General features: G+C 41.3%; 2 protein-coding genes across 2 annotated transcripts in view; one reads left to right on the forward strand and one right to left on the reverse strand.

Moving 5' to 3' along the window:
• myo10 (myosin X) overlaps nt 1-15,789 on the forward strand; it is a 163,300-nt gene extending 147,511 nt beyond the window's left edge. The window contains exons 24-41 of the mRNA XM_087831244.1: nt 619-658; nt 1,006-1,959; nt 2,230-2,350; nt 2,560-2,803; nt 3,024-3,119; nt 6,821-6,914; nt 7,702-7,757; nt 8,108-8,250; nt 8,598-8,789; nt 8,871-9,028; nt 9,145-9,268; nt 9,408-9,705; nt 9,787-9,994; nt 11,756-11,892; nt 11,974-12,094; nt 12,248-12,724; nt 12,934-13,125; nt 13,210-15,789. Coding sequence (XP_087687370.1) covers nt 619-658; nt 1,006-1,959; nt 2,230-2,350; nt 2,560-2,803; nt 3,024-3,119; nt 6,821-6,914; nt 7,702-7,757; nt 8,108-8,250; nt 8,598-8,789; nt 8,871-9,028; nt 9,145-9,268; nt 9,408-9,705; nt 9,787-9,994; nt 11,756-11,892; nt 11,974-12,094; nt 12,248-12,724; nt 12,934-13,125; nt 13,210-13,320 — 3,766 coding nt within the window. The 3' untranslated portion in view covers nt 13,321-15,789. The remainder of the gene's footprint in view (nt 1-618; nt 659-1,005; nt 1,960-2,229; nt 2,351-2,559; nt 2,804-3,023; nt 3,120-6,820; nt 6,915-7,701; nt 7,758-8,107; nt 8,251-8,597; nt 8,790-8,870; nt 9,029-9,144; nt 9,269-9,407; nt 9,706-9,786; nt 9,995-11,755; nt 11,893-11,973; nt 12,095-12,247; nt 12,725-12,933; nt 13,126-13,209) is intronic.
• Nucleotides 15,790-17,172: 1,383 nt separating this feature from the next.
• Nucleotides 17,173-26,441, reverse strand: part of marchf11 (membrane-associated ring finger (C3HC4) 11) — a 29,920-nt gene continuing 20,651 nt past the window's right edge. Inside the window, exons 3-4 of the mRNA XM_087832396.1 lie at nt 24,224-24,416; nt 17,173-20,862 (exon numbers count right to left, since the gene is read on the reverse strand). Of these exons, the coding sequence (XP_087688522.1) occupies nt 20,540-20,862; nt 24,224-24,416 (516 nt within the window). The 3' untranslated portion in view covers nt 17,173-20,539. The remainder of the gene's footprint in view (nt 20,863-24,223; nt 24,417-26,441) is intronic.

Genomic DNA, 26,441 nt, shown 5'->3' on the forward strand with positions numbered 1-26,441 from the left:
CTCACTGAATGAATCTCACGTTTGTTTTCACTGATGCTGGCTTTTTTCTGCAATGGGGGGTCATGCTGCTGCTCCCCATCTTATGCTCACTAATTATGCACGTGTAAGGACAACAATGTAAATTGCTACAGATGTACGCAGCGCTCTTATGATGGTAGTCATTCTGACAATTCATGGACGGGAGATGTCATCAGGCTTTAAAAACAGCGTGTCTGTAAGAATAGCATGTAAATCCCTCAAATCCCACAATCAAGACTGAGTCATGACCTCCATATCCTCAGTGGTGCCTTTGACCTTGAAGGGGCCACAGCTCAGTTTATACTGCAGATTGATATATAATCACTGCTGCTGTCACAATTTAGTAGTGAACCATTGAGTTTGTATAAACTTCCTTATTGGAATATATCTGCAGCTTGCATTATGTTTTCCAAAAAAGGTTTCACAGTGTGGTGCAACATTTGTATTTTTGTTGTTTCGATAGATAGTGAACTGCATACTAAATGGCTTTCTGATATTTTAATCTCACAGTGAGACAGGAAATGCAGTTACTCTGGTTTTGGTGCATCGTATCTCCTGCTGTGTGTTCGTTCAGCTGATGTCTGTGTTTGTGCCCTGCAGGGAGAGACAGAGGCTGGAGGCCGAGAGACTCACCAGAGAGGTATGATGAAACTGATTTAAGTGGAAAACGGTGTATAACTTTTATTTTATTGTTTTGTGAGCAGCCCACTCTCTACAGCCATATCTGATTGGTAAAGAACGCAGAGAGCACAATTATGTTTTCTATTATGTTACACAGGCTTCTGCTTATTGTAGCAGGCTTCAGTTTATTGTACTGGGCAGTGAAAAAACCACACTGCCCAGTACAATAAACAGCTTGTATCCTCTCAGGTATTTGTCGTGTATAATTTATCAGTGTTTGTTTTCTGTAAATCAACTTGTTTTGGGTATTTTGTATAAATTAATGTTGATAAAGTTATGATTGCAGTCTCGTGTTTGTGGTTTCAGGCTGAGGAAGCCAGAACACTGGAGGAGCGGCGTCGTGCTGAGGAGCTGGCCTCTCTGGTTTTGACAGAGTCTCAAAATGCAGCAGCTGCAGCATCACCAGACGTGGAGGAGCTGGAGTCAGCAGAAACCTTTGTGGAGGCATCAACAGAGGAAGAGGAGGCGATACGTCCGCACGAGGCATCGCAAGTGGAGGAAATTCTCCGACTAGAGCGGGAGATCCAGGTGCTGCAGAGACAGAAGGAGCGCCAGGAGCTCTCTTTGACCGAAGCCTCGCTGAACCGCCTGCAGCAGCTTCGCGATCAGGAACTCCGGCGGCTGGAGGATGAAGCCTGTAAGGCGGCGCAGCAGTTCCTGGACTCCCTGAACTTTGATGAGATTGACGAGTGTGTGAGGAACATTGAGAGCTCCTTGGGCGTCGGTGAAGAAGATGAGAAGAAGGAGGACGGCCAGAGGAGGGGTAACGAGGAAGAAGAGGTCGACGAAGGGTTCGGTGCTGATGACGATGCCTTCAAAGACTCGCCAAACCCAAGCGAGCACGGCCACTCGGACGGCCAGCGGACGAGCGGTATCCGAACGAGCGACGACTCGTCCGAAGAAGACCCGTACGCCAACGACGCTGTGATTCCGTCGCTGCCGCCGACCACTGTGCTTCACCACTCTTTGCCGGCGATGCCTTCGGCCTGCCGCAGCGCATCATCCAGCGGGGATTCGGCTTACTGCCACCCCCAGGCTTCATCTGAGGCTCAATCTGATGAGCTGGTAGAGCTGATTCCTCCAGATGAGGATTCAGACTACGATCAGGATGACTACGATGAAGGCGCCATCGTGTCTAGTGGCAGCATGGCTTTCTCCAACCCTCGCAGTGGACAGTGGTCTCCGGATTACCGCGGATCTGTTGGCACCTACAACAGCTCGGGGGCTTACCGCTTTAGCTCAGAGGGGGCTCAGTCCTCGGTAAGCTGAATCCTCGTTTAACTTCTGTTTTCAATGACAGGGAGAACATTTCATGGCCGATTTTCTACTAAAACTTAGCTGCTCTTACTCCGAAGTAGTGTAGTCGTTGAAGTTAGCAAAAAAAACGCAGGCAGTGAGAGAGATCAAAGAGATGCAAAGAGCACCACATTGTACCTTTCCCTGTTATTATAAAACATTTTGTTGAAATAATATGCAAACTAACGTCTTGCATGTCTTGTTTAATTTCAAATTTGTGTTGATTTGCTCCAGTTTGAGGACAGCGAGGACGACTTTGAGAGGTTCGACACAGACGACGAGTTGTCTTATCGGCGGGACTCTGTGTACAGCTGTGTCACGCTGCCGTACTTCCACAGCTTCCTCTACATCAAAGGTTATTATTTTCTTATAGAACATACTCTTCTTTTAATAAACCCCAACAGGTGACAGTTAAGTGCATCATCTGTATGGCTTTAGGATGTATTTTGGTGAAAAAGCATTGTGCTTTCTGTGTTACCTTCTAAGAGACAAAGAGCAAGATTCTCCCCTGAAGGTGACGCAATGATGGCGGAGCATTTGAAATCTCATATTTTTCTTCTCTAGGTGGTCTGATGAACACGTGGAAGCGGCGTTGGTGTGTTCTGAAGGACGAGACTTTCCTGTGGTTCAGAACTAAGCAGGAGGCTCTAAAGCAGGGCTGGCTGCACAAGAAGGGCGGGGGCTCGTCCACGCTCTCCCGACGCAACTGGAAGCGGCGCTGGTTCGTGCTGCGTCAGAGCAAACTCATGTACTTTGAGAACGACGGAGAGGAGAAGATGAAGGGGGTGCTGGACATGCACAACGCCAAGTAAGGACAAGAGAAGATAACGTTGAGGGTTGTTGTTTTTGCATGACGATTGCTGTCAGTTAATCATTTACATGTAAAATATTCAAGAGATATATGGTTGTGTTATTGAAGAGAGATAAAAGCTCAGACCTCTGAAGGATTCATGGTGAAATGGTTATGGAAGGAGCTTTGAATATTCAGGGAACCTCAGTCATTATTTTTCCTTTTTTTTGACCTGTAGAGAAATCATTGATAACACCGGTAAGGAGAATGGAATCGACATAGTGATGCCAGAGAGAACTTATCATCTGATTGCCGAGTCTGCTGAGGATGCAAGGTGAGCTGTGTGTTTGTCTTTGATGTATTCTACTTATCTTTTCACAATAACCAAAGAAATTAATTGTGATTTGATCTGTAAAGGACCTTTCATGCAAGCATGGAGTCAAAATGACTGAAAAAACTAGAATTCAGTAGAGGTGGGAATCACCATACATCCCACGATACGATATTATCACGATACGATATTATCACAGTACTTAACGCACGATACGATATTATTGCAATTTTTAAAAATATTTTGCGATATTCAAATTCAAAGGTAAACTTTATCAATATTCATTTTCTCTAATATCAAAGTCTCACACTCAGTCTTTCTCTCATTTCAGTTTTATTGTTGACAAACTGAACGGTTTGTATTACAGTCTAGTCCAACTTAACTGAATCAACCATCTGGTACAATTATAGCTATTCTGAACTATGCAGTTTATGAAAACTATGCAGCCCCTTCAGCAACTGAAGAATTTGAAAGTAAATTAAAACAAAATATAATTTTACATTAAATAAAAAAGTTTTAAACTTAATTAAAATAAAACATGTCTTAAATTAAAATAAGTAAACTGTCATGTTTATTGCTGCCAAAAAAAAAGTTAAACACATTTGGACAGTGAAGGAATGTCAGGATTCTTGCTCAGAAAAAGGATCAACATGCTCTGAAGTCAGAGCACAAAAACCTTTTTTGTAACAAAATATCAATTTCTGCTGTCCCTGTATCGATACATTATTAGCAAACAAAATATCACCATACTACACAGTATCGATTTTTTCCCCCACCCCTAGAATTCAGTAGTAAGTTAGTTTCAGTGACACCACTAACTTCGATTGCCTGGTCTATTTAATTACACTGTCAGAATTAATTACATGGTCTTGTCCATTAATAGAAATATGCATTATATGAGTAGAAATATCTCAGAGTCATTTTTCAGAATAAAAGTGCAATGATTCAAAATGTCTTCAACTATTTAAAGGTTTAGCTTCTTTTGAGGAGTATCTTTAGCAACCTCTAACAGCTAACGGTAGCTATGTAATAATAATAATAAAGGATTGGATTTATATAGCGCTTTTCAAGACACCCAAAGCGCTTTACAATTCCACTATTCATTCACTCTCACATTCACACACTGGTGCCCTGGGGCAGACTGACAGAAGCGAGGCTGCCATATCGCGCCATCGGCCCCTCTGGCCAACACCAGTAGGCGGTAGGTGAAGTGTCTTGCCCAAGGACACAACGACCGAGACTGTCCGAGCCGGGGCTCGAACCGACAACCTTCCGATTACAAGGCGAACACCGAACTCTTGAGCCACGATCGCCCCATGTGTTAATAACCTACTCAAGTCTTGGTCTTATAGGCTTAGAGAATAGCTTGTGACCCGCTGATAACCAAGAGTCGTGCGGTATTCTACAGCTGGCTAATGAGTGGTGAAGATTGTTGGTAGCTGCTAGCATTAAATAGTAGCAAAGAGGGATACGGTGTGACACCAGAAACCTCCTTATGATTGCTTTGGTCAATGGCAGGTTGTCGCGGTCCCCCGTAGTTTGCACAGAAGATGCCGAGTTGCCTGTACACACTTGCAAACTTTTCACCAAGAGGTAGCGAAACTGAAAAACTCAAGGCTTACTGGATGTGGAAAACATTTGCCTTACATGTTGATTCCAGCAGAAAGTCAAACGTTGGAGGAAAGCCTTCTCTTTATCTGGTTTACTTCACACTTTTTGAAAAGTGTTTGCAAGCTGGTTTCTTCCATACAAAGCATTGATGGCTGCATCATTTTGGTAGAAACCAAGTCACAGTAACACTCGCTTTATGACCGATTCCACCGCCAAAAACCACGACCAGCTTTTCATGGAAACCTCAGCTCTCTAGTGTTGTTCATCATTTCTAGCACCATCTTTACACATTACAGGGTAAATGGAGCCATGCACCGTTTCTCTCTGGTGGGCAGGATTTAAATATTTTAATATTAATATCTTTTTCATATGATGACAGTAGTGATTATTAGTCACATCGTTATTACACTAATGCTCCCAGTCCTCCCACTTGTTTCTTCTCTCCTGATCCTATTATGTCCTCAACTGGCATGAACCTGCTCACAGTCTGTCGAAAACTGTATAATAAACAGGAGGTATTGTTGCTATAGGTCAATGTGACGGTTGCCTCTGGCAACACATTGATTTCCTCTCAGACAGTCGACTTCCGCTGTGGCTCAAAAGGGCAACAAGCACTCTGTCTGTCTGAATGTGGGACATAATTATGTTTGCTCTGTCACGTTGTGGGGATTTGACCTCCTTTAAGGGAGAAAAATACAAAAGGACAAATCTTAGTTTGAGGTCACAGGACATGGATGCTGGTTAATGCAATGTACTCTGAAGTGATGAAAACATGGCTGTGGGTGTGCGATAGGAGCAGGTTTGTAAAACCAGACGCTCTCTCAGTGCGAGCCAACATCAGCTCCATGTGTCTGAGACACAATCAGACTGATTTTACACACATATAAAACTTATAGATGTACAATTTATATTAAAAGGTACACACATGCAGGTGCACACTAAGGCTACGTCCACACGTACACGGGTATTTTTGAAAACAAAGATTTTCCGTTTTCGTTTTAAAAAATAATCCCGTCCACACGTAAAGGCAGAAATGAAGGAAAACGCTGCTAGGAACATGCCAAAGCAGCAGGTGGCGCTATATTCCTAACCGTGCAGAAATGTTGGCCAATCAGAAGTCTAGAAGCCTCGGTGGGAAAAAGTAAACAAAGTTGGGGCATAGAAGCAGAACCGAGTCGTATGTGTGGAGGGACAGTAACTGTGTGTATATGTAAGTATTTAAACACTGCAGAGAGAACAATTAACAGTAACAGTATTGTAGAAATTCATTTCACCGAAACAATAACGTGGCGCACACTGTGACGTCAAAAAATGCGCACACCATTGACGCTGTGTTTTCTGCATTTTCTCCATTTTTCTCGTCCACACGTAAATGCAAAAACTGAGTTTTAGAAAATATCCACCCTGGCCGGAGTTTTTAAAAATCTCCGTTTTCAGTGACCGAAAACGCAGTTTACGTGTGGACGAAAGGTGCAAACGCATTGAAAAATCTGCGTTTTCAAAAATACCCGGGTACATGTGGACGTAGCCTAATAATTGCATTCATGATAAAATTTGATTTTCATTTTTAGTTGTCTCACTTTGAAGTAGTTTAGTGTTGAGTAAGATTCAGTTTGAAATGAATTTTAGGAGGAGCCGAGATGCTTGTGTCTAACTGACCGGCCTGTGTGGTTATATGTCCACTGTTAAAGCTGAGTTACTGTTTGTTCCATGGTGATGATGATGATGTCACCCGTTTGACCGGCTGCCCTCTGGTCGGTGCCTCAGATCAATCAGGTCCCGCACATCCAGACTCACAAACAGTTTCTTCCCCTGAACCATTAGGACTGCTAACAAACACTATCCCCACTCCCCCACCCTGCCCACCCAACTCTCCAATCTGAGCCACGGCCTGAGTAACCCTCATCACTCAGGTCATTTACACACGAAGTTTATTCAGTTGGTTGTTTTTGTTTTTGCATTAGAAATATATTCAATATTTCTCTTGATTCTATATGTTTCACCTGTTTTCTATTTATTCCTGCTGTCTACTATTTCTATTGTGTCCTGACAATAAAGGGCTATTCTCTATTCTATGATCTCTTTGTTTACAGTCAGTGGTTCAGCGTGCTGAGTCAGGTCCACGGCTCCACAGAGCAGGAGATCAGAGAAATGCACGATGAGCAGGCCAATCCCCAGAACGCTGTGGTGAGTACTGTGAGGAAACAAAGCACTCTGGGAGATGGAGTTCTAATAACATTTCTGAAGCTTTATATATGCTGAGCTGTCTTCAAAGTGCGGCTGTTTAATGTCGTCCTAACAGCAGAATGTTCGGCACTTTGCTTTAACAGATTTCCAAACACAAACGTTCTTCTCACACCGAGGAGAAGACGTTACCCTTTAATATATGTTCCTCCATCTCCTTATTCATGCCTCACCTCTTAGTAGCATTTCTGCCTCCTTTAAATTCCAGCTGCAATAAAAACATAGTTAATATATGCATGTATAGCTCTGGGTTTCCCCACAATGGATAGCAATGGCCATTTAGAGTGGAAGTTCTCAGCAGATTTCCAGAGCAGCTCCAAGTTGAGCTGCAGGCAAAGGCTGTGGAGTTGGAGTTTGTCTGCTGGTGTGACAAGAAGCTCACAGAAAAGCAGCTGAATTCTACTGAGGATGGCACCTGGTGGAAAAACTGAAAATTAGAGAAAAAAAAAAAGCCCCAAAATCTGTCACCGACCCTTTCATTCAGCATTCCTGCTACCCTAACCCCAACCCTCTTTTGTTCTCCTCTTTAAATTTTAAATTTTGTTGTAATGCTTTGTCTTGAAGTAACAGGACACAGATGTGCTGAAAATGCCACGTGCTTTTTCAGTGTTGCACCTGTGAGTGAATTGCTGCTTGTGTGTGAGATAATTGGTTTCCACGGTGCAGCGAAGGTCAAACTCGTTATCCACACCCTGTGAACCTCCCTCCATCTCTCTGTGTGTCTCCTCAGGGAACGCTGGATGTGGGGATGATCGATTCAGTGTGTGCTTCAGATAATCCAGAGAGGTGAGTGCCTACATCAAACCATCAAACATCACATCATATATATGGATTTTCTTTGACAAAGACTAAAGCAAAGAAACCAGAAGGTGTCGGAAAAAAGCCATCAGAGTGAAGCCCGAAACCTCAGCAGCTGCATTTCTTCACATGGGGAACATTTTAGATCAGTACATTCTGGTTCTGTATTTCTTCTGTTGTGTTCTAGCTTCTAGTAGCTTTAATTCTTCTTAGTCGTCTAGTTCAAAATTAAAAGTTTAGTTGATATCTCTTAATCCAAGAAGTGCACCCAAAAACTATTACGGTGTTAGACTATTGATCTCCTTTCTGTCATCTTATTAATTTCTGAACTGCGACAGGCCGAACTCCTTCGTCATGATCACTGCGAACCGAGTGCTGCACTGCAATGCTGACACGCCCGAGGAGATGCACCACTGGATCACTCTGCTGCAGCGCTCCAAAGGAGACACCCGAGTCGATGGACAGGAGTTCATCATCCGAGGTGACAGATGATTCGTTTATCGTGGCCGTTTTTCCTTTTTTAATTTGTGTTTGAAGTTTTTAACTACAGGTTAAAAGTTACAGGTTAGGAAATCAGATTTTAAATAAAAGAATATTTAAAGTTTTCAGTGGTGGCTGCTCATATAAATGTTATAATTCAAGTAATCAAATCTGTATATGTAGAAGCTGTAAGGCAAAAGCAGGGTTGATTTTCTCTGTTATTAAAGAAAACCATAATAAAGCTCTTTCACAGAGAATAAGTTTGACTTTTCTGCATTTTTATAGTTTTGAAAAGTTCAGAGGAAACCAGAGAATACAAAAAGTTATTTAATAATTATTTCCCACCAGGCTGGCTGCACAAAGAGATGAAGAACAGCACCAAAGCGTCACTGAAGCTGAAGAAGCGCTGGTTCCTGCTTACCCACAATTCCCTGGACTACTATAAGAGCTCCGAGCGTAACGCCCTCAAGCTGGGAACGCTGGTGCTGAACAGCCTCTGCTCAGTGGTTCAGCCAGATGAGAAGGTCTTCAAAGAGACTGGTAAGAGAAGAAAATGGAAAACTGCCGACTCCTTCTCTACCCAGTAGCTTCAATTTCTCTCCGCCCCTCTTGTCGCGTCAGGATACTGGAACGTGATCGTGTACGGCCGTAAACACTCGTACCGTCTCTACTGCAAGCTGCTGACTGAAGCCACGCGCTGGGCCAACTCCGTCCAAAATGTCATAGATACCAAAGCTCCCATCGACACGCCCACCCAGCAGCTCATCCAGGACATCAAGGTAGGAAACTCTGAACGTGCAAAAATGGATGTCGGTGGTCATTTTAATTCTTTCCTTCCAGTAAAGCCTCAGATAATCAGCACTGCGCTAAACCCAAGCTCCTCTTCTCTTTGCAGGAGAACTGTCTGAACTTGGAGGTCGTTGAGCAGATCTACAAGAGGAACCCGATCCTTCGCTACAGTCATCACCCTCTGCATTCCCCGCTGCTGCCACTGCCCTACGGGGACATTCATCTCACCAGTGAGCACCACTGAGACAGAATAGGGATTGACAATCTAACTTAGTACTAATGTCTTTAACGTATCTCATTTTTACCATTTTAGTTAAGATATTAATGTACCATATGCACCGATTTAATCACAACTTCTTCCCTGCTCAGCTCCAAGAAGCAGAAGCTACACAACCCTGCAGGATGAAGCCCTCAAGGTGTTCAGCTCGCTGCAGCATCTGGAGGGCGTGGCCGACCCCGTGCCCATCATTCAGGGCATCCTGCAGACGGGCCAGGAGCTCAAACCACTGCGAGATGAGCTCTACTGCCAGCTCATCAAGCAGACCACACGGCCGCCACAGCCCGGCAGCCCTGGGAATCTGTGCAACTGGAAGATCCTTGCATGCATGTCCTGCACGTTCGTCCCGACAAGGAGCATCCTTAGATACCTCAAGTTCCACCTGAAGAGGTGAGCACTAGGCTGCCACATGTTTATAGATAAATTACTTTTATTCTCTCACGCTGACCATTTCCAAATTGCTCTCTGCAGGACTCGCGAGCTGTTTCCCGGCTCTGAGATGGATCGTTATGCTGCCTTCGCCGCTGACTCATTGAGGAAGACTCGAGCCAGAGAGAACGTGCCGTCTCAGGAGGAGATCCGCTGCATCGTGGCCCGACAGGACATGAGCACCACCGTTCACTGCCACGGAGGAGGGTCCTGCAAGATAACCATCAACTCGCACACTACCGCAGGAGAGGTAAATACAGAGCTGAAACGATTGTCAATCATCTATTTTAATTGAAAATGAATTATTATTATTATTATTATTATTATTATTAATATTTATAATATTATATAATATTTATTAATAGTAACAATTATTATCATTATTATTATTATTACTATTACTATAATAATAATAATATAATAATATAATAACAATTATTATTATATTATTATTATTATTATCATTATTATTATTATCATTATTATTATTATAATAATAATAATAATAATATAATTATTATTATTATTACAATAATAATAATAATAATAATAATAATAATAATAATAATAATAATAATAATTATTATTATTATTATTATTATTATTTTTATTATTATAATAATAATAATAATAATAATAATAATAATACATTTTATTTGAGGGCGCCTTTCAGAAACCCAAGGTCACCTTACAAAAAACACAATTAATAAAAGGAACAGTAGTCATAAAATACATAAAATAAGTTAAAATGACAAAACAGAGCGTGACAACAGATAAAATCAGCATTAAAGTGAATAAGCCAGTTTAAACAGATGTGTTTTGAGCTGTGTCTTAAATACGGAGAGGGAGTCAATATTTCTTAGTGCAGGAGGAAGAGAGTTGCAGAGCCGAGGAGCAGAGCGACTGAAAGCTCTGTTCCCCATAGTGATGAGGTGTGAGGAGGGAACAGTAAGATGAATAGCAGATGATGATCTGAGAGGGCGGGAAACAATGGTGATATGGAGCAGGTCACACAAATATGAAGGAGCAGATTTATGGACACACTTGTATGTAAGAAGTAAGATTTTAAAATTTATCCAGGCTGGGGTAATATGAGCTCTTAACGGAGTGCAAGTTATGACCCGAGCTGCAGAATTTTGAAGGAGTTGGAGTTTATGAAGGGACCTTTTTGGGAGACCAAATAGGAGGGAGTTACAGTAATCAACACGGGATGTAATAAGACTATGGACAAGGATGGCAGCAGCATGGGGAGTAAGGAAGGGACGGAGTCGGTTAATATTACGTAAATGGAAGTAAGCAGACCGGGTTATGTAATTAATGTGAGACTGGAATGAAAGAGTATTATCAGGTATGACACCCAAACTCTTAACCTGAGGGGAGGGAAGGGTGGGAGAATCAATGTTAATGGAAAAGCTGTGGGATTTGGTTAAGATAGATGGTTTTTACCAACAAGTAAAACTTCAGTTTTATTACTGTTAAGTTTGAGGAAATTGGAGGAGATCCAGGATCTAATCTCTATAAGACAGTCTGAGAGGGAGGTAGGTGGGAGGGATGAATTGTTTTTAGAAGAAAGGTAGAGCTGGGTGTCATCGGCATAACAGTGAAAACTGATATATTGACAGCTGTTTTAAAAATGACTTTGTGTTGTAACAGCCTGAGCTTCTTATCTTCTTCTCTTCTGTTTTTTTCCTTACCATTTTCCTTATTTGTTATTCAATAACAATTATTAATTAATAATAATAATTAATCAGTTACAGCAATAAAATCCTGCTTTTATTCAGCTCTTTAGGCCTCGAGCCTGTGTAAGCATCCGGGCTTAAATGCTCATACACTGACATGCTTACTTCTGATGCTGCAGAAAATATCAGAATCTGGATAATATGATGAGCTAAGACCCTGTTAAAAGGACATTTTAAATATTTTATAGTTATAGAAATTGTACTTTCCACCTTTATTGAATGGCAGTCCCAAATGTCTAGAATTTAGACAAGAATTCATGCTTTTTTGTCAGGTGGTGGAGAAACTGATCCGCGGTCTGGCCATGGAGGACAGCAGGAATATGTTTGCCCTGTTTGAACACAACGACACCACAGAGAAAGCCATCGAGAGCCGCACCGTGGTGGCTGACGTGCTCGCCAAGTTTGAAAAGTAAGCCTCACCATGTTTGATTCTGAAGCAAATGTTTTTGTCTTCTGGTCAATGCTAACACGATCACTCTGTGGTCTGCAGGTTTTCAGCAAGCCCAGATGAAGGCAGCACTGGATGGAAGTTTTACTTCAAACTCTACTGCTTCTTAGACACGGACAACGTTCCCAAAGACAGCGTGGAGTTCGCTTTTATGTTCGAGCAGGTCAGACTCGTGGCTCATTGTCTGGGGATGGGACTAGGAGACTTTTGTAGCTGATTCTGACTGAACTTGGAAAGATTTTTTGTGGAAATTAAAAAAGAAAAAATGCTTTGATCTTATAGTTTTAACTATACTTTTCTCTGTGTTCCCTCAAAGGCCCATGAAGCCGTGATTCGTGGTCAATATCCGGCCCCTGAAGAGACTCTTCAGTTTCTGGCTGCTCTGAGACTTCAGTACCTTCTGGGTGATCACAACTCCCAGTCCACCATCCCTGAAATGTCCCAGGTGTTCCCCATGTCTCGACTGCGGGCCCGGGTGCAGAACTCGGCCAAGACGTTCGCTCCGGGGACCGGCTCGGTGGCCGACCGCTCGGGCACGGCGGAGAGGAAACGCTCGAGTTTCCTGGAGGGGACACTGAGGCGGAGTTTCAGGAGCAGCTCGCTGAGTCGGCAGAAGCTTGAAGAGGAGAACAGCCTGGAGGCCTGGATGAGGGAGGAGGCGGCGGCCGTGAGAACCAGCGTGATGGACAAGTGGAAGAAGCTGCAGGGGATGAACCAGGAACAGGCAATGGTCAAATACATGGCGCTGGTGAAGGAGTGGCAGGGATACGGATCCACTTTGTTCAACGTCGAGGTGAGAAGAGAAATCACTTTTCTGTTTAAGCAAAAACTTTGTTCTCCATGATAAAGGATGGTTATGTTCCCATAAAGACAGCTGCACAGCCATAGGTGGGAAACATGGGATCGTTTGGTTGGTTTAAAGTCATCTGTTGCCAGTTCTAAACAAAATAGATCTTAGAGGGAATGATGGGAGATTGTGATGTTCCATGCTTGCTGTTTCAGTGTCGGGATGGCATGTTCCCCTCCGAGCTCTGGTTGGGTGTGAGCCGGGAGGCCATATCAGTGTACAAGCGAGGGGAGCCGTGGCCTCTGGAGGTGTTCCCGTATGAACAGATACTTTCTTTCGGAGCGCCGTTATCCAACACCTACAAAATCACCGTGGAAGGCCGAGAGCTGGTGTTTGAAACCCAAATGGTGTGTACATCCTCACTCAGTCATAACCATAATTTCAATGCAGGTCATTGCACCGACATTTACTCCTCCTCCTCTCCTCTGCAGGTGATGGACATCGCCAAGCTGATGAAGGCCTACATCAGCATGATCGTCAAGAAGCGCTACAGCAACTGTCAGTCCGTCAGCAGCCACGGCAGCCACTGTAGCACCTGGTGAACTCCGCCCTTTCACCCTCTGCCTCGCAGCCACGTGCAGGAGTGCAGCCAGGGCCGGTGCCGGCCATGCATGGACGCCCATCCTCTGCACTCTGGAGAGAGCAGCTCGTACATTTCATGTCAGACTGACTCTGAATGCTGGAGAAAAAAAAGTCAATATGCTCTTAATGTAAACTAGCTCAACTTATCTTGACCTGGTTTCTTTTAGAAACAGTACACATCCACTCCTTATTCATCACGATCAAATGTAGGCACAGAAAGTTCTCCATAAAACTCAAGAAAACAGAAAGAAGTCCAAAAGCTGACTGAGAAAGCAACATGAGAATGCTTCTCGTTATCTAAATCAACAGATATTTGATAACGAGCAGGGACCAGACTTTAAAAGACTCAGACTGCGGGCAGCTTCTAATTGGTTTCCCTCAAAGCCTGCTAGCTGTCAGTGTTATTTTATTTTTTATTTAAGATCCTTTAGGGCTTAAGATCAATTGCTCCTATAAATTCCACGAGTTAATTACTATTTTTCAGAAAGTGATAAAATGCTTGAAGGACTATCATTCTTGTCACATTCCACCTCTGTTCAGCCAACATAATATGAAGTTTTTGTTTTAAAGCTGGAAGTTGTGTACAATCTTCACTTTCTTAAATAAGCTAACAAATGCACATTTTTGCCCCACATTAAAGTAAAGGCTCCTTCTAGTTAAGTTTCCTAAACTGACTAGAGAAAATAGAACAAAGGATCAGTTTAATCTGCTAATCCCAAGGCGTACAAAGTGTACCATGACAGACGTTCACCCCCAGACTCTGATTACAAACCACAGTCTCTTAGACCAAAGAAAACTAGGTGGTGGTTAAACACAATCATATTTTTATATTAGTCTTCATGAAGTCAGATGCAGCTTCTAAAAGGTGGATGTGTCTTGTTTTGAAAAGAAACAGTTAATTTTCTGTCGGATGGTGAACCTCTGAGGCCCTACAGGGACTGTTTTTGCAGAAGGGGTCGATTTCTCGCAGAGGTTGGTAAGCGCGTGTGTGTGTGTGTGTGTTTGTGTTTGTGTGCGAGGAAGTATGTTATTAGAAAAGAAGAAGAGTGTCTACAGGCTGTCTGAATGTATAAAAGAATGAAAGGCAAAGAAGACGGAGGAAAAACAACTACAGCCTACAAGCCTTTTCCTCTGCTTTGAGAAACTCTGGGACTTGACCTTTTCCTGTTCACTGTAAATAAGATGCAACTGTACCTTTACGTTTGTGACTGATTGTTTTGCTTATGATACAAAGTGCCTGTTCCAACTGAAGCAGGATGATATCCAATCAGATTTAGCCTTTATTGGTGCCACACTCGTTCCTGTGTAGCCAGAATCTGAAAGGTGCTCCCACACACATTTCCCTTTAACTGCCAATGTATTTGTGCACTGCAAACTCTGACCAGCGATGGACGTCATTCAAGGGTTTTTAAATCTGTCAGTTGTGAGAAATTAAATGAATTGAGGCGTAAATTGTTTATAATATTAAAGATACTGATGTGAGGCAGCAGCCTGGATCATTGACTAATTGAACGTTTGCAAATGTACCCGAGTACGTCAGTCTTACTGACAATGTTGCGTCGACAATATTGGATATATACATGATATATGTTTTTCTCCAAACCTTTTTTCTTTCTTTTTTTTTTTGCTGTTGGGAAAGAAAAAAAGCTATGTATAATAAAATATTTGCAGATGGGTAATTTGACCTCAGACAATCTTTTACGTCTCTTTCTGATCCATGTTGACATCTGCTGGCAACAAATGTGAACTGCAACACCGTCTTTCCCCTTAGAACAACCTGAACTTAAAATGTAAATTGTTTTTAAGGGGTTTTTGGGGGTAGAAAAGAGGAAATATTGGAATACAGTTTTTAAAAACGTGAAATAAGAAGGTGCAGATATTTTTTCTGTCTGCTGCCTGTCTACAAAAAGCACTTACAAATTCAAAAAAGCTATTACATGATATGTCTATTACATAATAGACATAAGAATTAATCGTTGTATTTCAGTGTAATCTGTCACGATTTAGCTTGAATGGCTTGTTCAGTTGGACTGTTTGCAGTGTAACATTCCTAAAAACGTTTCACTGGACCTCCGCGGGCGGCAGATCCATCCAAAGATGCGTGTGCAGGTTTCCTCCACAGTGCCTTGTTGTATATGATGTACACTTTTTTTTCATGTGTGGGTTCTTTTTTTGGTATATGTGCAATGTTATATATACTTTAATCATGTGGCTGTACATTTTATATTGTAAGTCTTTGCCTTCTATTTTTTTCTCCTGAATCCTGATCAGATGGCAGTTTTCCCAAGCTAACAAATCTTGTATTTTTCTCTAAACAACTATCTGACAGTGGATCTTTGACACAATGTTTTGTGGGGGGGGGGTTTCCTCCTAGCTGTAATTAGTGTTGTGCTGAACTGATGAATCTAACAATAAATCGTTACACTTTTGGTCTCAAGTGACCGTTTTGTTTTTCCTGAATATTAAAAATAATGTTTAGTTTAAGAAAGTTAACATGACAACCAATGGCTAAAGCTGCTGGACACACATCCAAGAACCTAAAAAAAGGCCACAAACAAATACACCTCACCAACAGCAGCTACTTTTTTTCCTTTCTACTTATCATCACCATGTATATATCTCACATCCTCTAGTTGATCTCAAAGGTACTTCACTTCAGTAACCAGTCAGGTCACTTCCTCTTACACTCAACTTCCACCACCTTGGTTCCTAATCTTTCCTCAGCTGAACTGGAAAAACTCATTCATGCATTTGTGTCATCACGCTTAGATTACTGTAATTCCCTGTTTACTAGCTTGGATAAATCATTTCTTTCTCGCCTCCAAGCTATACAAAACGCAGCAGCCAGACTACTAACTCGCTCTATCAAGCGTGTTCACATTACTCCCATCTTATATTCTTTACATTGGCTCCCGATAGAGTTTAGAATTCGCTTTAAAATTCTTGTTTTAACATACAGAGCACTAAATGGCTACAGAGCACTTCCACTCCAAAGGCGTGTAGTCTTACCACTACGCTATCCAGCTGCTAGCTTGCTATATATGTATGTATCTATATATCTATATAGATAGAGAGATAAGATCAGTATTAAACACATACCTAACTAGAGCAATCTGGAACAGCGCTTTTGTTGCAGAAGTCAGTTAGTTGTGGTCATAGTTCTTCAGCATGTAGCTCGCACAGCAGAAGCATAAATGGAGTAACATTTTTTTACGTGACAGGTAATTTAAAATGCAACATTTCTCACAGCTCAATATCAGCTAACACACAAAATGTTTGTGTAGTTTGTTACACAGCTAATTTTGCTAACTGTGGTAAAGTTTACAGCAATGCACTAAGTTGGAGTGGGGCGGAGCAGCTGTGCTGTTCATGGTCAATGTTAAGTTACTGCTTTTTAGTTTTAGTTTGACTTCAAGTACATTTCTGAGCTTGTACTTTTTCACTTTTACTTGAGTAAAGACTGCTGTTATTTCAACACCAGTATCTGTACTTAAGTGAAGAATGTCTGATATTTCGCCACCTATTGATGTTACACTGTCTGATCAGTGTTCCCAAGGATGATTGCACATCTGTCCACACAATAATGTCACCAGCCCAGCTGTCATAAATAACATTTCTGTGACAATATGCAGTAGTGTTCTTTGGTCTAGATGAGCAAAAACGATACCTCTGATCACTGGGGGTTTGACTTCATCTCTTGTAACGATGCCACACACATGGCATCCTGCAGCAGATACTCCAAACCAATATGACGTCAGGCAAATAACTCGCACAGCTTTGTATCTATAAATATTCTTTATACACTACATCCATGTTACAGTCAAAACAAATAGAAATACAGCCAACAGCAAAAGTCACATTCAAGTCATTTCTGTGCTGCGCATTGCAACGTCGACACCCAGCCTCCTAAGGCACCAAAAAAAGTAAATGACTCGTAGGTCAAGAACAGATTAGCCCATGGCCCAAACATCACAGGGCTCATGGAAGCTCAAAAGAATGGTTTACAGACAGGGAAAAACACAATTTCCAATAGCTATATTTATACTGGCACAAACCATCTGAGGATCAGTCCTTTGAGGCAAACACTGCCATGCTGAACAGATGTCACTTTGCCAGCTTATACCAGCACTGGAAATGTTATGAATGACAATGAAATTAAAAAAGGGGGGAGCGGGGGGGTCACGTTATGGCCCCATGTCATAATTTAAATTGTGTTTATGTACATTGGGTGTCTGCCCCTTCATCTCTGGGTCCAACCATTTCTGCTTACCCATTATGTCGAGTTCTATGTGGCACCTGGTGATTGGATGGGAGACTGATGGTAGCTCCTTTAAATTAGAGACCTATTAGGCTGGCCTCTCTCCTCTTTCCTCCTAAGAATTGATAAGCATAGAAAGCCATTTCTAGAGTGGATAGAGATCTAGTTATTTATGTCTAAAAATTATCTTCGACATTCCCTCCAGGAAGCATAGGTGTGGGAAGCATTTTTCTTTTTCTTTGGCCTCGTGCACACCCTGATATTGTCTACATTAATAGATAAATAAATCTCTGCTTTCTGGAGTGCAATTCTGCCGTGGCACTCTTCAGTCCTATAGATTGGTGAAAAATGCTTCTTTTCACTTTTTATGCTACACCCATGATTCTTCTAGGACTGAGTGTAACATCATGGGGGCTCGTCCGGGATTTGGACCTCTTATACCCAAAGCAAGAATCACATCCTTAAACCAGCATTAAATATTTGCTGGATCATTTTTTTCAATATCATTTTGACATCAGGTTTTTGTGCTCATATGAAATGTATCATAATTCCTGCATCCCTGTCTGTCAAATCCTTTCATCGGCATAAAACATAAAGCAGGAAATCTGGTTGTACAGTTACAAAGCTCAGAGACCCTGCTTAAAATTAAAAGCTATACATGATTCCTAAGTACAGCTCTGAACCTAGAACACCTTTGTGTTAGCAGTCCTGCAATGATGCATTAACAATATAGCACTTTTAAATGCTTCTTGATACACTGAACATTAGCATGCATGAATGCTAATTTTAATTCAGTTTATGTGCCAATGCTAGCATGTCGTAATAACAGTACATTGTAACACTGATTTTCAGCAGCTGACAGTGTGTCCAAAAATAGCCGACCCATGAAGAAGAAGAAGAAATAAAGGGGGTGATGCCTATATGGCTCCCATATTGGAAGACTTGCTTCTTGAAAAAAGTTCATAAAATTCACTTTGTCTTCAGTCTGATCAACGCCTGGCAGTATACGTGTAAGACTGACAAACATTAGAAATAGAATCATCTCTTTCCCTTTCCATCCTTCTGGATGTTTAATGACTACAGCATCCTCGGGTTTTAGTATTAATTTTGTACAAATTACAAACTGTAAGCCAACTAAGAAAATTGCTGTCCCAGTTTAATCTGGGCCATCATCTCATCTTCTTTATATTTTTCTTTATATTTTGCTTCCAAGGAACCAGACTTCCTTATATTTGTAAGGTATTTGTAAGGTCTTTCAAAGTTTTTCTTTGAACATTTTCTGCTTATTCACTATTTTCACTCTAGTTCTTGTACCAGAAAATTTTCAGAGAAATGTTGTTGTTGTTGTGGAGCCATTTTACACTGACCTATGAATGATTAGAGCATTAATAAGGCATCTAAGATACAAGTTTAAATTGTAAGTTTAGACACTTTGCAACTAGGAACCTCTCCCAAAACACATCATTTGTTGTTGATTTGTTGATAAAATAATGCCATAGATGCCACAGACTAAAATAGTATTAGTACAGATACTATTACAGTAATAGTATTTTTGCACTAATGAGGTGTTTCCAAAGAGCTATTAGTTGATAATTTGGTCTATCTCAGCAATTTGTTTCTCAAATTTTGAAGAAATTTGAGAAAACTGAGAAAAATGGAGGACAAAAGAATAAGTTGCAGAAAAAAATCTATATACAGCAGATGAACAGTATCTGAAAGCCAAAAACAGGGAGAAAAGGCTGAGGAATGAAAATTACACAAGAACTGGACTTAAAGTCAGTGGCATCAGTTCTTCTTGAGTTTTAAATGTAAAATGTTTGTTTCAAATCATTCAATATTTACAAGGGCGTCTATAGCCGTCTGGAAGTCATGGTGGAGGCTCTGTCATAATTTGGGGCTGAATTTCAGCCGGTGCTCTTGGGGATGTTTTCTAAATGTATAGAAGTCTACCATCAGATTTTAATTCACCATGAATGCCATCCACAAAGCTTCTGATCATTTTCAGACACACTGCCAACACTATCAGTCATGGACTGACCTCCCCAGAGCCTTGACTTCAACATTATTGAAGCAACGTTGAATCATCAGAGTAAATGGAACAAAAAGACAGCCAACATCCAAAGAAGAACTTTGAATGGCTTTTACAGAAGTCTGGAGAACTACTGCTGAATGCTCCTTAAAGAAATTACAAGAGGTAAGTAAGCTTGTCTAAGAAAGTTCTGGCTGTGTTGAAAATGTCAAACCAATTATTGACTTTCAAGCTCGTTAGAATTGTAGAAAATATGTTTTGTTTTTGTTTTTGTTGCCTTATATCCTATATTTCCATCTATGTTTGCACTTATTTGAATAAATCGCTACACTTATTTCACATTTTCCTAACAAAACCTAAAGAAATTAAGGATGGCTTGAGACTATGACACCATACTGTCTATATGCCATATTAGAGCAGAGATATATGACAGCGAGAGAGACCAAGAGGATATTGGCTGTGTAGAGTATTCCTCAACCTTGAACAGGCAACCCTGTGATCCTACACCATATCTCATGTTGTGCCTTAGATTTGTAATCTGGATAATCCCATCACTTCCTTCAATTCCACATGACATGAGTGCCGCACAACAGTTTAAAAGGAAAACTATATAAAAAAAAGATTTATGTGAGGGTGGCTCATGTCTCTGTCACAAAATAAACAGTGTTATATCTCAGAGTAAAAACAAAGGCACCAACACAAAAATGTGAGTTACTGAAGGTATTAGATTGGTTTGAGGACCAGCCCCAGACAGCACACACAGTTCAAATAATTAAAAGTATTAAGTCACAGAAAGAATCTGCAAAAAAACAACTTTGCAGCACAGCTCAGACTGTAACTACCAGATGTAACCTGTCAGATGCTTCGTCTCTGCACAAATACTGCTTGGAGTTTATACCGATGTCACACGAATGACAACCTCTCCCGAATCACTGTCCTGGCTGAGGTTGTTTCGGGGTACCATTCTGTGGCAAAAGGGTGCCAAACACAGGCAAGTCCACGGATGTGATCCCAGCTGGGTCGGGTGTAAGGGGCCGCTGGGCCCAAAAGTGGCCAAAGGTAACCAAAGTGTCCTGGGGGCCAGCGAAGAGTGACCAGTGCTCGTCTCCTCCATGTCCTTGGTCTTGTCATAGCTTTGAACATCCCAGTGGAGGTTCACTGCTCGCCAGCGCATAAACACGTTGTACACTGCTGCCCCCTCGTGGATGATCAAGCCTGTTATGATGACAACAATTGACACGTTTATAGGAATTTTGATTTTAGGCAGTTTGTCATGACCAACTTTCAGGAAATCTTTACTGTAAGGTTTTCTAAGAGCTTGAGTTGAAGGCAACTCGATTTCTTTTTCAAGTTGTTGAAGACATTTCACCTCTCATCTGAAAGCTCTAGCAGCTGATGGGAAATCCCACATATTCAAACTGCAGTGGTGTTGGTGCCTTGCTGACTGTCCCGAGTGCTGTCGATCTACCTGGTAATCATGTGAGCCATTATGGTCACGTGAGCCAACGTAAGGAATTCTTAAATGTCTTCACCAACTTAAAAAGTAGTCCAGCTGCCTTCAACTTGAGCACATAGAACTACCACGACCTGGATGACTGTTAACCTGCACAGACAGATATAAAATATTTTTTTATTTGTTTCCTCTTACATATTTCATCTTTCCTCACTTTAAAGTTGCCCTTCTCTCCTTCTCTTCCAACAACATCTATAAACTATTTGCTGAGAAAGCTGTTTTATTTTTTGTGTGTGGATCTAGAGTAACACCAAAGCCTTTGTTGAGTTTAAAGGCCGAACGTGGCTTTTTATATGCACGTTAGAGCAGCCGTTCCCAACCTTTTTTGCGCCACGGACCGGTTTATGCCTGACAATATTTTCACGGGCCGGCCTTTAAGGTGTCGCGGATAAATACAACAAAATAAAACTAGTACCGGTACTGAAAAAAAGAAGATTTATTCATAACACACGTGAAAAGACCCAGGAAAACCGAGTTAACGATAAAAACGATAACAAAATAACGCTGAAAACTGATAAAAACCCTGAAAACTATACATTTTACACCTGAGCCTCAACTCTCGCGGCCCGGTACCAAACGACTCACGGACCGGTACCGGTCCAGGGCCCGGGGGTTGGGGACCGCTGGGTTAGAGGAAATCTGAAGGGAAATGCATTTTCTGTATGCTCCACTGACAAACAAAAACAGTGGAGTGGTAGATGAGTGACAAATTTAGGGATACCCTGCCTCCCTAAATTGGAAAAATACATAAAAACATTTTTAGTGTTTGTACTGTCTGTTCAGAAGGTGGTATTTTATGTTGTTGTTTTTTCTAGTGATTTATTGTGTAACCCAACCTAAGGTGGCTGTGACATTTCTTGACAACAGCGAGCGGTTGTCATTGTTGTTGTTATGTCCTGCAAACAAGGGTGGAGCATCGAGATGATCTCACCAGTCAAAACTGACACAAGTATGACGGCAAAAAACTGCTTCGTATATAAACACATGATGACACAGTTTCAACGTACAACAGAGCAAGAACGATCATTTAAACAACCCGTTCATGTGTCTGTGTTAGTTCTCTGTCATCCAGATCGCCGTAGTCTTAAGGGCTTGAAAAAAGGAGACAACTGGACTGAACTGGTAACTGAAGAAGGCTCTTGGATGACTCCATTAAGCTACTGGGAAACTTCAACAGCCTGCCTGATCTGAACCTAAGCGGTCTTCTATTGTTGGACTTCTCTGCAAACCACCGATTGTCCATGACACACACCAGTGTTGAGCAGAGATGTATTCTGATTACTTTTTTCAGTTAACGAGTAAAGTAAGGGATTACTATTGCAAAAACGGTAATTAGATTACCGTTACTTTCCCGTAGGAACGCTGCGTTACTGCGTTACTAAAACGAGAATGTCTCATGACAGTGACGTAAGCGAGTGCGACGTTCGTGACAACAGCTGTGTGCAGATCAACAATGGATCATATATCGAGTGCAGAGAGAGTATGAGCGTGCAGCGTTTAAAGCGTGGAAGTACTGACCTTACTTTGAGTTTGATTCCATAAAAAGTGACAAAAACATTAGTGTCCGTTGTGCGTGGGAAGAAAACTTCTTTTTACAGCGAAAAAAACCCTAAACTTCCAAACAAGCACCGAGTAGCTACGACGTAATGGGAAACTCACAGAGAAACTCGCGGATTCTTCCACTGACCGCTGCACACCTGCACCAGGATAAACCTCCGCCTACCCCACTCCTGCTTTACAGGTGAAAATAGAGCAACAGGACCGCTAGTCTTTGACTTTATTTATTTTCTGCTGTGTTTTACTTGCATCTATTTGAAAAACTGAGTGTAAACACACAAAAAAAATAAAATTATGTGCTGGAATGTGCAGAAAATAAGTTTAAATGTTAAACTAATTTCTTCCAGTCAGAGAATGTTGCAGATAATTAAAATTTTGCTTGATGCATAAAGTTAAAAGATTAAAACTAATAAAACAAGTTTTAAAAAGAGACTTTTCCACATTACATTTTGTATGATGATTATGCAGAAAAAGTAGAATTGGGCTGAAAGATCTATCACTTTATCACCTATTCAGGTTGTAAATCATGTTTTTTTAAAGTAACTAAGTAACTAATTACTTTTGAAAATGCGCAACTTTTCATTTTGTAATTACTTTTCAGTACATGAAAAATTATTAAAGTTTTGGTACCACGATGCAATAAATAAGCAAACTAGAGATCTGCAGTGTGCAAGCTGTTATTATTTTTTTTTTCCCACGTATCGACTCATATTTCAGCACAGCACCTGTCCCATTTTCTGGTGTGGATGTGCATGTATTATATCCTATTTTAGGAATTACTTTTCAACCAATTTAGATGTTGAGAAAAATATTATTTATAATCCTATTTGACAGATGGCAAAGAAATATTTGCTAAAATACTGAACTGATCACTAAACTGTGGTTCCAAGGCTGTTTAGTCGATAACCTCAAAGCACAATGCAGTATTTTTTTGCCCCGAGATCATACACTGTCTGTGAAGTGTAAAGTGGATCTTGGAGTCTTAGGAAGGATTTATGGTCTGTCCAACGTGTGTATTGGATGGTTGGATAACAAAAACCCAACAGCTCTGACTCATAGGGGGAATCATTTCTCAGACTTTCCACACCCACTTCACGTTGTGATCGTCCAGCTTTGCAGAGGTGAGAGGAGACCTGAGCACTGAGTACTGACTGTACTTCTTTCTAGCTCTGTTGCCCTCAGCCACCCACCCCCTCACTCTGTCCTCAGAACAGCTAAACACGTTTAACAGCATATCTAAGGAATGAGTTTATAAAGACACTGACTTTAAGCACCGAAATTTAGGCCTATGTTTAAGAATTTCTGTTATACAAGTACGTTTGAGATCAAATGCTCTGCTTGAAACTAGAATTGTTGCCTTGTGGTGTCATGCTTTTGTCAAAAAGTCAGATACATCCACATCTGAGTTTCAGGGAATTTCCTAAAAGTTACACATTGCCATGACAGAGAGTCAGCCACATCAACAAAGCACAGGTGTTTGGTGTGCAGCTGCATGCCCATTCTCACCTACACAGACCAGGTCCATGAAGCCATACATGCCGTAGCAGATCTGGAAGAGGACATCCTGACGCTGCCATTTGGCCTGAGGGCTGAGCGCCGACCAGAGCAGCCAGGAGATGCTGGCTACAAGGAAGAGAGAGCCCAGGAACACTGCAATGATCTGCACCTTCTCCACCAGGGTAATGGTGATGGACTGCCACTGCACAAAGAACAGAGGCAATACATTAAATACACACTTGGACTTTAAATAAAGACTTTGTTTATATTTTAGCACGAGTTAAGATAAAGTAAGATCTTTATTTATCCCGTGGGAAATTCTTTTGTCACGACAACCTAATCAAAACAGTATTTTTGCTCCATGTCGGATCAATCTGCAGCACCACAAAATTCGGATGCCCGACCTGTGTTAATCAAATACATAAATGAAAGAGGGCCTTTCCACAGTATCATGTGAGTGTGACAAGGCAGTCCAAGTCCCATTTTTATGATTAAATACAATGTTGGACTTATTAATGCATCATTGCATTGCATGCATATTATATATATTATAAGAATAGAATAGAATATCTATATATATATATATATATATATATATATATATATATATATTCTATTCTTATAATATATATAATATATTCAATGATGCATTAATAAGTCCAACATTGTTTTTAATCATAAAAATGGGACTTGGACTGCCTTGTCACACTGACATGATACTGTGTATATCTATAGATATATATAATATAGAATATATTATATCCATCCATTCCATGCATCTGTCAATCAATCCGTCCATTTTCAGAAAGCAGCAGCCTAATCAGAGAAGCCCCGCCCTCCCTGTCCCACCTATCGATGATATTAATCTCTTGGTCACTGCTCAAAGTTCAGTGTGAGGGTGGGACTGGAGCTCAACCAGTAAACTGTAGTGGTAAATGGCCTGTATTTATCTAAGGACCCCAAAGCGCTTTACATATCCAGTCATCCACTCATCCACGCACACATTCACACACTGGTGATGGCAGCTACACAGCCACCCTGGGGCGCACTGACAGAGGCGAGGCTGCCGGACACTGGCGCCACCGGGCCCTCTGACCACCACCAGTAGGCAACGGGTGAAGTGTCTTGCCCAAGGACACAACGACCGAGACTGTCCAAGCCGGGGCTCGAACCGGCAACCTTCCAATTACAAGGCGAACTCCCAACTCTTGAGCCACGATCGCCCTTGTTTGCTAGTGAAGCGAGTTCTTCTCACTTATCTGTCTACACTACAACAAACTAGTACAGTGTATATCTAAATAATATTAAATAATATAATAAGTTGTTAATTGTACTAAAATAATTTTTTTTTTATTTATTTATTTTTTAGTTTGGGCAAAATGACTCCCCCTTAAATGTCTTACAGTGGTTTTGTCCACCTCTTACCATTCCCTAACTCCTTTAGTTTGCTAAAGGAGTTAAAAGACATTGTTTTCTATATCTACCATACATCGAAGCATAAACAGTCTGGTTGTAAGCAGAACACATCTGTTTTTTTTTGTCACCTCATTTAAATAATCCTGGTAACAGGTACTAGACATAATTGTGCCCACTATCTTGTCTGGGAGGAAGTTGATTCGGATTTTTTCTTTTTCTTTTCTTTAAAAAATGGAAATAACACAGCGGTCTCACTGAAAGCTGAGTTTTCAAGGTATGTTATGGTGATGAGCACTCTGTAAAAACAAAAGAATCAATAGGAATACACTAATCATACACATTTCACTGCAGGTTGAGATGAGCTGGAGCGAAGTGCGTGTGTGTGCGTGTGTGTGTTGGCTTCAATGACTTGGTCTCTTAGAACAGCGGTCCCCAACCTTTTTTGCGCCACGGACCGGTTTATGCCCGACAATAACATGTCGCGGATAAATACAACAAAATAAAACTAGTACCGGTACCGAAAAAAAGAAAATTTATTCATAACACACGTGAAAAGACCCAGGAAAAACGAGTTAACGATAAAAACGATAACAAAATAACGCTGAAAACCGATAACCCCCCCCCCTGAAAACTATACATTTCACACCTGAGCCTCAACTCTCGCGGCCCGGTACCAAACGACTCACGGACCGGTACCGGTCCGAGGCCCGGGGGTTGGGGACCGCTGTCTTAGAATACATTTAGTTGTATCTGTGTTAAGGATCACCTTGTTTTATCCCCCCTCTCAGTCTTCTGTCCGTCCATTTCGCCA

Source organism: Neolamprologus brichardi, chromosome 18 (assembly GCF_056152115.1).
Source record: "Neolamprologus brichardi isolate AB-2024 chromosome 18, ASM5615211v1, whole genome shotgun sequence".
NCBI classification, from domain to species: domain Eukaryota; kingdom Metazoa; phylum Chordata; class Actinopteri; order Cichliformes; family Cichlidae; genus Neolamprologus; species Neolamprologus brichardi.